Source organism: Manacus candei, unplaced genomic scaffold (assembly GCF_025592945.1).
Source record: "Manacus candei isolate 608988 ecotype Guabito, Panama unplaced genomic scaffold, ASM2559294v1 h1tg000162l, whole genome shotgun sequence".
Classification (NCBI taxonomy): Eukaryota; Metazoa; Chordata; class Aves; order Passeriformes; family Pipridae; genus Manacus; species Manacus candei.
The window spans coordinates 74,853-90,662 of NW_026138210.1; the positions used below are offsets into that span (position 1 = coordinate 74,853).

At 48.4% G+C, this 15,810-nt stretch overlaps 2 protein-coding genes across 2 annotated transcripts in view; one reads left to right on the forward strand and one right to left on the reverse strand.

Moving 5' to 3' along the window:
- Positions 1-15,810, reverse strand: part of LOC127463465 (class I histocompatibility antigen, F10 alpha chain-like) — a 92,983-nt gene that overhangs the window by 30,848 nt on the left and 46,325 nt on the right. The window lies entirely within an intron of this gene.
- LOC127463461 (ubiquitin carboxyl-terminal hydrolase 42-like) lies at positions 2,959-9,420 on the forward strand. The gene is made up of 13 exons (XM_051772877.1): positions 2,959-3,106; positions 3,687-3,796; positions 4,380-4,580; positions 4,967-5,074; positions 5,150-5,252; positions 5,379-5,446; positions 5,607-5,677; positions 6,226-6,308; positions 6,618-6,729; positions 7,063-7,203; positions 7,412-7,512; positions 8,272-8,410; positions 8,713-9,420. Exons 2-13 carry the CDS (start codon positions 3,772-3,774, stop codon positions 9,418-9,420), a joined length of 1,860 nt encoding a protein of 619 aa, XP_051628837.1. The 5' UTR covers positions 2,959-3,106; positions 3,687-3,771.

Sequence of the window (15,810 nt, forward strand, 5' to 3'; positions counted from 1 at the left end):
CGAGGGAGGTTGGATACCTCCCTCGTGAGTGCTGGCAGAAAGCCAGCTATCAGCTGCTGCATGTGGAGAAGACAGACAGACTGCTGCCTCAGAAGATGCTGCTGCTTAAGGACTGGAAGGGATCTGTCCTTCTTTCCCTCCTGGACTTTTATTTGGAGGGGAGAAGAGATCTGGTCCATTGTAAATACTATATGTCATGGTAGAGATAGTTGTGATCATGTGTATAATGTGATGTTATATTTATTTGTACAGTCATTGTAATATATTCCCTTTCCCCCACTTTGAGTCTGGTGTGTTTTGTCTGGAAAAGCCCATCTCACATTAGGTTGAGATGTGGGAGGGGGATGGAGCTAGGGAATTGGATTTTTTGGGGTTATCTCAAACCATGACACATAGTTACAATTAAAGCTTCATTTTTTTTAACCTCATGGTATGATCACTATAGCCCAGAATACCATGATTTGAGTAGCACAAGATTTCTATAAGCAGCACCAGCATAGCAAGATTTTGTAAGCCCTTTAGCACCGAATTGTACAGCACAGCTCAGCTTATGATGCCTGATCACCTGGACCTGATCACTCTGCAGGCCAGGGCACATCCTAATCCTTGGTTTGTCATGTCAATATAACAATCTTAATCTAGACTTGAAACACGTTAACAGAACAGGAGTGGCCCTTTCAGGGGAGAAGAGTCTGTTTGGTATTAAGATGGGGCTCTGTGTGCTACTGTGCTGCCCTGTGCTGCTGTGAGGCCATCCCAGCCTGGCAGGCAGGTGCCTGTGACCTGCAAGGCCTGTGAGGAGCAAAGGAGTCGGCCTGGGGCCTGGAAATGTGAAGGCTGATAGGGAGGGGGAGAAGGGGTCTTCCTGGCGCACTGGACCTTCAGGGACTGACGATGAGGGCAAAGGGGACTCATGTAGGACCAACTTGGTCACAGAGCACAGCTGTTTATGTCCTAAAATGCCCCCATAGGAGCAGGAGGCAGGAGCAGAGGCACTGTTCACGAGTGCCATTGTTGATTGTCTTCATCAGAGAGCTCCTGAAGTGCTGCTGGGAGGACGGTAATACAGGACCTAGACATCAGGTTAGGGCAGGGGCATAAAAAGGTCACCTGAGAGGTGTAATGCAGGAGTAAATGCAGATACTTTGTCTGGGTAAGGGATACAAGGAGCCTCCCCAAGGATGACAGGGATAAAACCAGCTGCTGCAAGACGTGATGAAAAAAGCCATCCAAGCAAAGTCATGCCCGAGCTGGATGCCCCAAGTATAAAAGAAGAAACACCTTGGAGTGGAGCAGGAGCCATATGAACTGTGCTGAGCTGGGCAGGAGTGAAACCACCTGTCCTGAGAAGAACTGAGTAAAACTTGATGCCCCATTCCAGGCAGGGGCCAAACCAGCCAGGTCAAGTGTTGTTAAATAACAACCAGCTGCATCCTTGGCACATGAGAAACACTATCTGCCTGCTGAGCAGAGGTTACACCAGGTGTCCAGAGGACTGCCTGTTGCTAAACACCTCTGAAACTGTCGGGATAAATAGGACCCTCTAACAAATTGGCTTTTTAGTGTTAGAAAGCAAGTGATTACTTTTATTTGCAGCCCTGTGTGTGCATGTGGCTGACAAAAATCCTGCCTCCGTACTGACAGCAAGACATCGCTTTTCACCTATTTATACAGATTTGGCAAACAAAGAAATTAATGTTCATTGCTTCCAAATTACATCACTCACTCCCTTTCATTAATTAGTATTCTAGGTGGTATTGGTTATTAATTTCTCCCTTTCTACTGTAATAACTTCATATCTTTAATCTTTTTTGTATATTTTCCCTCCCCTAGGGATTTTCTGACACAAATGCTGAGCCTTTGTTAGTCTTCTTCTTTAGCTGCTGGTTTCTGCAGAAGGTCCTTGTAGTCCATAAATCTTGTGTTCCAGATCTCCTCCTTCAACAGGACATCTTTCTCTGACAGGCTTTCTCCACTGAAGCATAACAGGGTTAACTTCAACAAAACTTACAGTTTTAGTACTTTTCCCAGGCTGTGTTCTCCCAAAGGAGCTTATGACAATTTTTACTCCATGCTGGCTAAAGTTGATTTAAGGCTGAACGCACCGCCTATGATGTGTGTTAAAAACAACTAATCAAAAAGTTAATTAGGAACACTAAAAAAATTAGAAAAGTTTTATGATTTCCAACAAGCCCAAAACAACATAGGCCAAGTGCAGCAGGGACAAAACTGTCTCTATCCATTGATGCCAGGAAAAGGCAACAGTAGTAAAACTCAACAGCCACAGGTGCTATTAAGCCGGTATTTGTTTATTTCGGCGCCGGACGTGCAGGGGATAGCTCCGCCTAACACGCGCGTGCCCTCACCATCCAGAGTGGGAGTCTGGCTAAAGCTGCGACTGATCAAAACCTAAGCAACCCTAGCGGCAGGAGTAAATGTGAAGCTGCTAAAAAGCCATCCCGGAACGTTTTCAGAGCTTGAGGACAAGACAGCAGCTGGGCGGGGGCCAGCAGCCAGCCAAGGTCCTCCCAGCGCAGCCTCTGAAGGGTTCCTTTGGCAGTCCCAGTTCAGGGTCAGCCCATGGTTGTACCCTGGGGGCAGATGAAATTAATTGGAAATGAACCCATAAGAGTCCAGGTGCTTTGCTAAGAGTCTCACTGATAGAAGTGGCAGTGAAACCCTCAGCGTCTTGGGGGCCAGAAAAGCTGTGACCTGGCTCAGTTACAGCCCTGAGCAGGCTTTTACTCCTCAGGCCGTGTGGCTCAGGGAAGGTGTGGGAGCTCTGTCAGAGGATGACTAGCCCTTTGCCACCAGCACGGGGGGAGGTCCAGTGGCTTCCACCTGGCGGACGTGCCATGTGGGTTCCTGTGCCCAAGAACCATGTGGTTCCATGTGGTTCCATGTGGTTCCATGTGACCCCATGTCACAAAGGGGCAGAGATGGGGCACCCATCCGGTATCCTGAGGAGCGCGCCAACGAAAATCAGTTGGACAGAGTTGGCCTTCGGGATAACTCAGCTCCTTCCTTTGCTACTTGTGTGCCTGCCTTTTTTGGATGGTTTATTGTTTACTGACCATTTCTCCTCAACTTTCCTCCTCTTTCAAAGGTAATGCTTTGACTTTTGGCACAGATCATAGAGCAGGGTATATGGGATAAAAGTATAGGCTGATTTATACCTTCCTAGCTGTAGGCTGAGCTGTTACAACTTTTATAGGCTGGCCAGGTATGACCTAGGCTAGAATTCCAGTTTGCTGATTCTTGGTTTTTTTTCCATAGCCTAGGATAGGCAAGCAGGGAGGTGACTGTAGTCTGAGGGGATGGGCTCAGCCCACCTTGATTGCTGTGGGAGGGAGGGAGGCAGAAAAAGGAGAGCAGCAAAGGCAGCAGTTAAAGTAGTGGCTGAAAGACGGTCACTCCTAGGAGGTGGGAAAGCCAGAGGGCTCTGTTGCTGAAGCAGTGTCAGGAGAGCAGCAGGGCCTCTTCAGAGAAGGTAACGTACATTGGAGCATTTCAAAAGGGCCTTTGAACCCGCTGTGAGTTGGTGCCCTGCGCCTGATCATAAGGGCGTGAGCTGCAGCTCAGCAGCAGTTACGAGCACCACTGAAAGACTTGGTGGTGGATGCCGTTCTGCGTTTATTTAGAGTTTTGATACTTTCGGTGAGCTACAGTAATTTCTTTGCAACTAGGTGACGGGATTGGTGCTGTTCTCTTTCTGGAGAGAAAGACATCCTTGGTCATCTAAAGCATTGCACTCTCTTCCTGAGAGAGGCAATGGCCACAGCAGGGAACGACTCCTGTGAGTATTAGCTTCCCCAGCAGGTTTGGACTTTGTGAACTGCCACAGGCAACTGACATGGCTGGTGGTCAAATCCCAGAATGATGTGCTCACAACCTAGAGTGATCTCTGGGATGTTTCCTGAGAGCAGTCCAACTGACCCCCCTGTTTACAATTAGACCCAGGAAAACACCTTTTGTCGCTCCTCTGACACTAGGTACAAGACTTTGAAAGCTGCCATTGCTCGTAGAGAGGTCTGCCATCCTTTGGGTTACCTTCCGTGCTCAGTATTTACTTGTTTTCAACAAGTTACAATCAGGAAAAGGGATGGCTTCACTGATAATCCAGTCTAGAACTCTACTGAGAAAGGAAGGTAGCCTGCGGCCCAGAAATCAGATGGTGGGTTTGTTGGACTCTCAGCAACGTAAACAGGGGAATGGATTTTTCCAAAACAGGAAATTTTAATGGCACTGTTTAAGCTTCCCCTGATGTTGTTAGGTTGGCAGTTGAAGCAGATGGTCCTGAGTGCTCCTGTAGAGACCTCACTGTTTAAATATGCCTTTGTGCCTCATTTCATCTCTTTTCAAATGGAATTTCCCTGCAGTCATTGCCGAGGGAATGACTCCGCCACAAAGGATCCTCTTTCCCCCCGAGAAGATTTGCATGGTCTGGCAGCAAAGACAGAGTGCTGGAGCAGGACTCCGCAATGTGGGCAACACATGCTTCCTTAATGCTGTCCTGCAATGCCTGACATACACCCCGCCGCTGGCCAACTATCTGCTCTCCCGGGAGCACAGCCAGGCCTGTGAGTACTCTTAGGGACATCTCCCTGTGAATCTGTTAATCAAACCCCAAGGATTCCCAGAACCTGAAATTTGATTTAGGAGAAAAGCAGCCCTTTGTCAGCCCCAGAACTTGTGTTCTTTGTACACTCAGGAGCCACCTGTCCTGTCCAGCTGTCTTATTCTTCATGAAGGCACATCTTTCTAGCTCTGGGTCTCTATTCCTGCAAGTTAAAACCTCAGTTTAGCATTCCTCTGAAGAACATTTTCTATGCACTAAAACGTCCCGTGCTTGTTGAAACACTGGGAGGAGTGGCATATTGCGCTGGAGTGGGAGTGGAAGAAGAGGAGTATTCCACCACTAGGGCTATTTTGCTAACCAGAGGACCTTCTCTCCCTCCCTCCTCAGGTCGCCAACAAGGCTTCTGCATGATGTGCATCATGGAAGCGCATGTTAACAAGGTCCTGCATTCAGTCAGTGCCATCCTGCCTTTGGCTGTTCTCAGGGCTTTCAGATGTATGTGATTTCAGGTTCTTTGACAGGTTTTCTTCCCTTCCTGTAGGAGACAACTACTAACTTCCTGTTTCTTAGTCATAGGAGAACATTTTCAGCTTGGCACGGAGGAAGATGCCCATGACTTCTTATGCTGTACTGTCAATGCCATGCAGAGAGCTTGTCTGAGTGCAAGCAACGAGTAAGCACTAGCAAGTTACCTTTACAAAGTTCTGAGCCCTTTGGACTCCTTGAAGTGGCCTCATCAAGGAAAACCTACAGCCGGGGCTTGGAGGAAGTAATGCTCTGTCTTACTACTTGTTTCCAGCTTGGACATATCATCTCAATCTACTACCATTGTCCATCAAATATTTGGAGGCTTTCTGAGATCCAGAGGTATGTTTCTACAACAACTGCTCTCCTTGGCACTGCCTGTGCCCTTCTGTCTGCCTGTGCCCAACAGCTGGCCCTGGGACTAGCAGGACAGGTACAATGAGCACAAAGCAGTACCATCGTTCAGCTCACCATTGCTCGGCATTTTGATTTTTCCTTCCAGTCATCTGCTTCAGCTGCAAAGCCATTTCTGATTCCTATGAGGCCTTCCTGGATGTCCCCTTGGATATCAAAGTAAGAGGTTTTGCAGTTGTGCTTCAAGACATGGCAAGGCTTTTCCGAGTCAACACATTTGTCCTGAAAGCATATCCTGTGAACACAAGAGGTCTTGGTCGTGGATGGGAAGGGGAACGGATGTTGTCCTCCTGCAGAGGCCATGGCACTGGTCTCTCTGTAGGTGCTGGCTTGAAGCTGGACAAGCACCCATTATGCGCTCTGCACCCTTGACATATCCTCATCCTTCTTTCCTTTGCCCTCCTTCAACACCTGTCTGGCTTCCAGGCTGATGGGTTGGATTGTTTTCACTACTGATGACCCTACATACCATCAGTAGCTCAATGGCAGGTGATAGAGAGAGGGAGCTCTTGATTGCCCCTGAGAACCTCTGGGACAGGGGAAATGTTCAGCACCACACTCTCTTTCTGGCTCCTTCTGGATACAGCTTGCAGATTCATGGCGGGTCTCCTCAGCATCAGCTACAGGGGTTTTCTTGTCAGCTCCTGGAAAATGTTTGGGCCAGGGCATTTGCTGTAGCTCAGTGCACCGATTTCTCAATTCTCCAGGCAGCCTCATCCCTCACTGCAGCTCTGGAGGACTTTGTAACACCTGAGCACCTGGATGGTGAAAACTGCTTTAAATGTAGCAAGTAAGATGATTACGAACAACATATTAACACGAGACTCTGTGTGAGGGGGCTACAAGTCATTGAGCAGAAGTCATCTTCTCGTGGAAGTTTACTGCACACTGATGAGACACAGTTTTGTTTGTCTGGTTTTTTGGGGGAGGGGGGTTGGGGTTTTTTCTTTGTTTGTTTGTTTGTTTGTTTGTTTGTTTTAAATATGGCACCGAATTGCCTTAAAATAGCATAAGGATGCCCGAGACAAGAAAGGTTGTCTGACTGCCTTGGTGGAAGACAGGGTGCATTTCAGCGCTGTGCTCTGTGCTTGGTTTCAAGGTGTGAGAAGAATGTTGCCGCCACTAAGAGGTTCACTGTCCACTGTGCACCCAAGGTTCTCACTGTGTGTCTGAAGAGGTTTGACTGCTTCACTGCTGGGAAGATCAGCAAGGTGTGTACACTATTGGTGTGCAGCTTTCTCTTCAAGAAGCAGATTTCCTAAAGCAGTATGCTTGTCACAAGCTGCTTGTGTTGGGTTTTTTGGGGTCCCTTCTGGGGAGTGGAAAGTTCCTGTGGGAAGACAGGCAAGCACTGTGCTCTGATAGGGCTGCTTTGACTGAGAAGGGTTTCCTGCCACCCAAACGATTTTATGTTGCTTTATGGAAAACCAAGTGCTCATGAGCCCCAGAGATGTATTGATACCCCTGGACTGGCCCCTGCACTTGGTAGGCTCTTTCATGTCACAGACCAGGGTCATTTCTGAGCCCTCTTGGTCTCTCCATAGGTTGTAGAGTATCCGGAGTACTTGGATCTTCGCCCATACATGTCTCAGGCAGATGGAGAAGCACTCCTCTACTCCTTATATGCTGTCCTGGTGCACAGTGGTGTCAGCTGTCATGGAGGACACTATTTCTGCTACACAAAGGTAAAAGAGCAACTTCCTTCCCAATGGGGAAAAATGTGTGCTGGGGAAGATAAACTTTCCTGTCAGTGTTACTGACAGCCAAAGTTTTGGGGCAGAAGGCCTCCTTAGTGGCTGGACTGCATTTGTTTTGACATGCTCTCGGTTTGGTAGTTTCCTACCTGTGTTTTTGGAGAGAAACCATGGAGAGATCCTTGCCTTTTTTTTACAGGCCAGCAATGGATTGTGGTACCGGATGGACGATGAATCTGTGCAGCTGCGTTCCATTGACACAGTTCTCAGGCAGCAAGCCTACCTGCTGTTCTATGCCAGGTAATAACCAGGATTCAAATAGGTTCAGAATACATTTCCTTTTCCTCATTTGCAGTTGTGCTTCTCACCTTCCGGAGTGTTTTTCTCATCAAATGAAATTACTACCTGCATCATTCAGTGCTGTCAAATCTGAACTACTCCGTGTCTGTCCTTTACTGGGCTTCAGGCTGCGGCCCGGATAGAATCTGCTACTTGCCTGGTCTCTGATGTTGACTCTTGTAGATAAGAGGACTTAAAGAGGAGCTCCAGGAAAGATGGGGAGGCACCATTTGTCAGGGAATGTAGTGACAGGATGAAGGCTATCAGTTTTCAGCTAACAGAGGGCAGGTTTACATTCGATATTGGGAAGGAATTCTTTGCTGTAAGGGTGCTGAGACACTGGCACAGGTTGCCACAGCATCTGTGGGGGCCCCATCCCTGGAAGTGTTCAAGGCCAGGTTGGACAGGGCTTGGAGAAACCTTGGAATAGTGGAGGGTGTTCCTGCCCACCACAGCGGGGTGGAACAAGATAAAGTTAAAGGTCCCTTGCAACCCAAACAAGTCTGTGAATTTCTGAAATGGAGGCTGTGGGAGGTATAGAGATGAGGTTTTTGTTGGGACAGAGGCAAACTTGGTGGGAAGACCCTAGCTGAGTTTCCCATTAGTGTCCTTGGTTAAGTCTTCTCTCTGTCATAGAAGCCTCTCTGAGAAAATGACTGAACCCCAGAGGAGGTTGCAACAACAACTCTGAACTGAGATCATTCTTTTGTTTTTCTCCAGGTGCTCTGATCTGAGAATTGGAGAAAGGGCTTCTTCCTCACTGGCACCATCACATGCCCCTTCCTTCCTCAGTCAGTGTGTGGCCAGCAGCAAGCAGGCGGGCTCTGTTGGACCACAGGCTCTGACTGGTAGGACTAAGGTAACTTTGGGGTCATGGGTCAGGGCATCAGAGGAATAGTGGATTTCTTTCTGGGATCTCAGCATTTCTCTTTTGTCCCTCACACACCGCACCTTTCTTCCCAGCCACAACGCTGCTCCCTCTCAAAGCATCCCACCTGGATCCATCCCTTTTGTATGCCTCTGGCCTTTTGGTCTTAGTAGCCCTCCAAAAGAGCCTTTTGGAGGCCCCAAACTGTCCTGTCCCAGAACTTGTAGGGGTTCCCCACTGCTCTGATCCTTTCAGGAGAAAAGGGCAGGAACTCTCCACAGCTCTCTTTGCAGGGCATGAAGGACACTGGCAGGGAGCGGTCCCGGAGCAGATTCCCTGTGTGGGGCAGGGATCTCCGCAGCTGCTCTGGGGACACCACAGACTATGATGACGCTTCAGAGAGAAGAACTGGTCCTCCAAGTCGTGACCGTGGTCCTAGGGATAGCACAGCTGCAAGGCCTTCCAAGAGGATCTGCCGGTGGGCTCCCGCTCCCAGGGCTGCTCAGGAGCAAACCTTGCTGAGGCAGAGGGAGCCAAGCAGATCTGTGCGGGGAACTTACAACCTTGGCAGCCGGTTTGTGCAGTCCACAGACTATGACCGCTCCCTGCGGAAGAGAAAGAGGGAGAGAACAAGTCCTCCACGTTGTGACCAAGTCTTAGTGAATCCTGCAGCTCCAGGGCCCTCCAAAGCCAGCTCCAAGCAGGCTCTCATGCTCCGGGCTGCTCGGGAGCAAACCCGACAGAGGCAGAGAGAGCAGAGAAGATCAACAGGGCGGGGCTATGATTGCCACAGCCAGTTTGGGCAGCACACAGACTACCGCCCTTCAGAGAAGAAGAGGAGGGTTTCCACGCCCCAGAGATTCACGTCAGACAAGCATTCAGGGCACTCTGGCAATGATGGCGTTGGATTATGGCCCTGGCTCAAGCAGAACGGAAGACTAGCACTGCGTTTATTAGCCAAGGCATCCTTGTTTTCGATACGCCTTCTCAGACCTGAGTGAATGATTTAGCTAAGTAGATGATAGTTACAATAATATAGAAATATCATTAGAAATATAGAAATATATATAGAAATATAGAATATATATAGAGAAATATATAGAGAAATATAGAAATATATACAGAAATATAATATAGAAATATATATAGAAATATAGAACATATATATAGAAGTATATAGAGAAATAATATTTTATAATACATTATTACATGTTTTATATATCTTCAGCAATAGATAGTAATAGTATAATAAATATTATTAAAATAATAAAATAGTAAATACTAAAATACTTTAAGCAGAGTTATTTATTCCACGTTGTAGATAATTATAGCTAGAAACATAGTGCAGTATTTGGAAGCAGTGTTGAAGCAATTATATTAAAGCTAAGAAAACAAATATTAAGTAGAGATTGTGCAGTACACAGACTACCGCCCTTCAGAGAAGAAGAGGAGGGTTTCCATGCCCCAGAGATTCACGTCAGACAAGCATTCAGGGCACACTGGCAATGATGGCGCTGGATTATGGCCCTGGCTCAAGCAGAACGGAAGACTAGCACTGCGTTTATTAGCCAAGGCATCCTTGTTTTCGACACGCCTTCTCAGACCTGAGTGAATGATTTAGCTAAGAAGATGAGAGTTACAATAATATAGAAATATTATTAGAAATATAGACATATATATGGAAATATAGAATATATATAGAGAGAAGTATATATAGAAATATATATAGAAATATAATATAGAAATATAGAGAGAAGTAATACTTTGTAATACATTATTACATGTTATATATATTCAGCAATAGATAGTAATGTTATAAGAAATATTATTAAAATAATAAAATAAGAAATACTAAAATACTGTAATCAGAATTGTTTATTCCACGTTGTAGACAATTATAGCTACAAACATCTCAGCCTCGGCCATATCAATCAACAGAACTGGTCTACTCTGGCCTCAAATCGGGAGGCCTGGAGACACACCATCTCTAACGCTGCTGTTTCCTTTGAGAACGCACGCAGAATCCCTCTCGAGGAGAAAAGACAAGGGAGAAAGAATCATGTCTTGCAGAATATACCACCTAGGGAGTCTTTCTGCTGTGCCTTTTGCAATTGGACATGTCTATCTCGCATTGGCCTCCTAAACCACCAGCGTGCTTGTAACAAATGTGGATAGAGCCTTCTTAAATCTTCATTCGAGAAGCCCAGCCACGATGATGTGTTTAAGACGGGTGTTCCATAATTTAGTGTTCTCACTGAAACCATGCAAATCGTGCGCCACTCGCTCACTTCCCACTCCTCCTTTCCTTCCCACTCCCCCTCCATCCTGAGGCAGGCTGGACGGGAGAATTGGAGGCACAAAAGGTAAAGATCGCAGGCTGAGATAAGAACAACTTACTGGAAATGGCAATGAAATAAGAAAACAGTGTAGCAACAGAACAGTAACAGAAACAATACTAATAACAGATAAGAGATTTAGCTTCATTTAGCTAGAGATGGGATATCTCTCTCCAGTGAGCCAGCTGCTTGCCATTCCGTTAGTCCCTGACCACAAGCAGCACTGAATCTGTGATCTCTCCCCCTCCAGTTTCTCAGAGTCCCTGGGTAACCCTGAAAGCACTGCTTCAGTATCAGCTTCTGCAAGAGGCCTTCCAAAAAGCAGCTAGGGGATTAGGTGAGGGGAAGAACCAGAAAATCGCACACATTCTTCCCTGGATTCGTGAAAGACAATAAGAAAGAAATACAAGACCCCCAAAAGCAAGTCCACTTGATGGGAGCGGCAGGTGAGCATCTCTGGTTCAGTAGTGATACGACGCACTCAACTGCAGCTTGCAGACAAGAATCCTGAAACATTCCAGTAGCCAAGATTGCCACCTGATCCCAAGGTCCCCTGTCCTCTGCCCCATGCATTTCCACGGGACCAAAGCCCCTGTGCACAGCAAAAGGAAAGTATGTGAATGTACACACATGGTAACTTGCTCCTGGCCTTTCCAGCCTATGGAGGAAGACAACTTCCCTCATTAGAAAATGAAGCAGGTCTGACCTGGACTTTCTCAAAACACTCTAAAGCCAGAGGCAGGTTTCTCCCACAAGCGACAGCAAAGCCCTCCTCCTGCCCATGTTGTTTGGGAAATGGCACAAGAACCAGGAGAATCACAGAGAGATTCACACCTTCCGAGACACCAGTGAGTGCAGCCCCTCCCGACATCATCTGGGCAGAAGCCTCCAGCCCTTGGGATGACTTTGCCTCCTAACAGAGGTGCCAGAGCATCTGATCTGGATTTACCAGGCCTGCCTTAGTACCATGCCACAATAATTGTCGCAGCATCCCAGCCTTTCCTTGCTCGAGCCAGTCTGTTTATAGGTTGTTTGGATCTCCACCTCCACATTGCAGGGGGATTGAACACCACTGATCACATCCACTTCTACCTCTGACCTGAAGGGAGAGGAAGATTTCCCCGTTTGCTGTTGTGGCAAGTGGCGCCTCTCTGCAAGAGATTTCATCTCCTGCTCGGGGCCCCTCTGCACTGGCCAGGCTCACTCCATGCTGCTGGACCTCTCCCAGCCCCTCTAAGCAGAGCTCCGGTCAAGTCTTCATAACAACTCCCCATTCCTCAGAATAGCTTGGCACTCCTGTAGCAGTTTGGGTGGGGAATGCCAAACTCACACCAACGAATGGCTCTGTCCAATCACCTGAGGAGTAGCAGGTACCACCCAGTGCGGAGGTCAGCGCTTGAATAAAGACCTCCCCAACTTTTCTGGGTGCAGCTGGTAAGGCGATTTTGTTATAAAAGTAGCGGGGCAACTGAACTGCTTAAAGGGAGGAACAAAAGGGCACAAAAAGCACTGCGCAAAATGGCTCCAGCCTTAAATAACGTGGGTAAGGAAGGCACTGGAACAGAAGATGGGGTTTAGGCAGGGCATGCAAATTACAACCCATCATAGGAGATAGGGGCTGAACATAACCCTATACGGTACTGCGTCAAGTATCAACCAATGAAAGGACAGAACATATGCACAGTACAATACAATACAACAACTTATATGCAAAATCTACAATTTCCTTATTAATTACACATTTTTAGACTGCCACAACCCAGCCTGCCCCATGCAGAGCCCTGGGGGTGGCTCCTGCTACACCCAATGCCAGAAGAACACCACAGGAGACCCTGGGGAGGGAAGAAGGGAAGGAAAGAAGGAAATCTCAGTGCTATGGATCTGGAGCAGCTGGGGGAACTCCAGTGCCCCCCAAGACGCCCTGTCAGACACGTGAGGAACTGCAGAGTCGAGAGCTCTCCCCACGCACCCCTACGGCCCGCTCCGAAATAAATACCGTTGACTGCCCATGGAAGGTCCCCTTCAGAGTAGCGACACGATCCCCGTAGCCCCTTGCTCTGGATTCACCCGCCCATTCCTGGCCTCACCCCTTTGAGCCCAGAGCCCACTAGCTTTGAGCTACAGGGAGCAGAGGGGCTCTGTTGCCACCCTGTCAGGCAGCGTGAGCTGTAGAACAGCTCCAGTGGCCAAGTGCAGGGCTGAGCTCTCCATGGGACTGTGTCTGGCTTCAGACAGTTTTCTGACAGGGAATGGGACTATTCTAGCCCAAAGGGAGCAATCAGGATCCAACATCTGCTTTGTTTAAGGCTATCAGGAGCCTTCTTGGTCGCTTATCCTTTGATTTTTGTCCAAATCTTGAAGTGGTTTTGATGAGGTACAAAAAGGAGGTGCAGAAAGCATGCCTTCCTCCCCCATAGACACGCTTTCCCCTCAGATCAGGGGGATCAGACCAAACCTCTGGTGGGAGCTGTTTTATTAAGCTTGTCAGACCTTGAACATCAGGGGAGCTGTGTACAGCTCGTGGCAGCAGGTGCTGGGGCCTTGGCCAGTGTCACCTGGAAGGGGAAAGGAGGAAAGGGGACCAGCACGGATCCCTGCTGCCCTGCATATCCCCTGAGCCAAGGGACACTTATGGACAGTTGTTCTGCACCTCCCCCTGTCCCCTTTTGGTCAGGGCTATCACCTGACACTGCGGTGACAGACGGGTTCATCAGGATATCCTTGGCAGAATGATGACGGCACTGAGTCATAGTGTAGTGGTTTGGACTTTGTTTTCCCCCAGAGGCTAAAGAAAAGTGGTAGACCCCAAGGGGTGGAAACCCTTGGAAATTTTGAAGTTCTGCCCAATGGGCGCTCCTGCAAAAATGTAAACATATCACAACCAGACCGGAAGAGAGGAGTTGTAGTTTTGGTTGTTGTAGGAGAGGTGGCCATGTTGTAGAGCCACGAGGAAGGGGCTCTAAGCCCCTTGGGGCCTCTGGGGCCTCCCAGCCCTTGGCTGGGGGGCTGCAGGGACCTGGAACAGCATAAAGCTGGGCTAGGTGCCTGTAGTTATGCCGGGAGATGTTTTCTCCATGGACGCAGAGCAGCAGCCGACGCTGAGCAGAGAAACGGTGGCAGAGAGCCAGGAGATAAGGACCTGAACCAGAGGAGCAGCAGAAACAACATGCAGCACCGCAGAGAAGACTCCTGGAAAGGGAGGAGAAAGAGAGCCAGCAGCTGAGACACAGAGTTTGGGGTAAGACTGTACCAGATTCCCCAAAACTCCCTTGGAGACCCTCTTGGAGAAGAGGGACATAGACTCCTATTAAGGAGAAAAGTTTTAGACATGCAGCACCAGAGAGAGAGAGGAGCTAAGAAGCTCAAAAGACATCTCGGAGCTGGACTGGGACGGTCAGATGGAATGCAGGGGGAGTTGACCTTGACTCCCCCCTTGCACTGCTGCCACGGTGGCAGCCTGAGAGACAGGGCACAGAGGCCCTGCAAGAGATACCAGACCGTCACGAAGACCCCCCTGTGTCTCGTGATATGACGTGGTGATATGACCTTGTCTGGGGTTACGAAGCCCATGGAAGACCCCTTTGCCTGTGTCAAGGGGGCCGAGGGAGAGTTTGGATACCTCCCATGTGAGTGCTGGCAGAAAGCCAGCTATCAGCTGCTGCATGTGGAGAAGACAGACAGACTGCTGCCTCAGAAGATGCTGCTGCTTAAGGACTGGAAGGGATCTGTCTTTCTTTCCCTCCTGGACTTTTATTTGGAGGGGAGAAGAGATCTGATCATTGTAAATACTATATGTCATGGTAGAGATAGTTGTGATCATGTGTATAATGTGATGTTATATTTATTTGTACAGTCATTGTAATATATTCCCTTTCCCCCACTTTGAGTCTGGTGTGTTTTGTCTGGAAAAAAACCCATCTCACATTAAGTTGAGATGTGGGAGGGGGGATTGGAGCTAGGGAATTGGATTATGGGACTACCTCAAACCATGACAACACGTCCAGTTGCAAAAGGCAGAGCAGAAAGACTCCTTGGATGGGATCGACAGGACACGGTTCTTTCTGCGTTGTCTTTTCTCCTCGATGCTGATCCTGCTGCGTTCTCAAAGGCAGCAGCAGTGTTAGAGATGGGGTGTCTCCAGACCTCCCGACTGGAGGCCAGAGTAGACCAGTGATTAAGATCAATGTGGCCAAGGCTGAGATGTTGTTTCAGGCAGTCCTTGTATCTCCTCTTCGGGGCTCCTCTCTTGCAGCAGCCGGTGGCAAGTTCACCACAGAGCACGATCTTAGGGAGGGGGTAGTTGGTCCTTCATCCTGGAGACGTGCCCTGCCCAGCACAGCTGTGTTCTCAGCAACATGGCCTCAATACTTGTGACTGCTGCCTGTTCTAGAACAGATGGATTGGTCACATCATCTGAGCAGTGGATGTTTAGGATTGTACGGAGGCAGCGCTGATGGAAGCGTTCCAGGAGTCGCAGGTGGTGGCTGTAGATGACCCAGGATTCGGATCCATATAAGAGAGTAGACAGCACAATGGCTCTGTAAACACTGATCTTTGTGCTTTTCTTCAAGTGTTTATTTTGCCAAACTCTTTTATGGAGTTTTCCAAAAGCTCTCTATGCCTTTGCTAACCTGTTGTCCATCTCTCCGTCAGTCTCACCATCCGAGGAGATGAGGCTCCCTAGGTAATTAAACTGCTGGACTGATTTGAGCTCTGATTGGCCAATGGTGATGTGGGGATGATGGAAGACTTCCTGAGATGCAGGTTGATGGAGAACTTCTGTTTTCTTTAAGCTGACTTCCAGCCCAAAGAGCTCAGCAGCCTCAGCAAAGCAGGATGTTAAACGCTGCAGAGCTGCTTCTGTGTGAGCGACGAGGGCGGCGTCATCAGCATAAAGCAGCTCCTGGACAAGATGGTTTAAGGTCTTGGTGTGGGCCTTCAGTCGCCTTAGGTTGAAAGGGCTTCCATCAGTACGGTATCGGATGTAGATCCCGTTCTGATCATCAAGGTCTGCTGTGGCCCTTTGGAGCATCATGCTGAAAAAGATTGTGAATA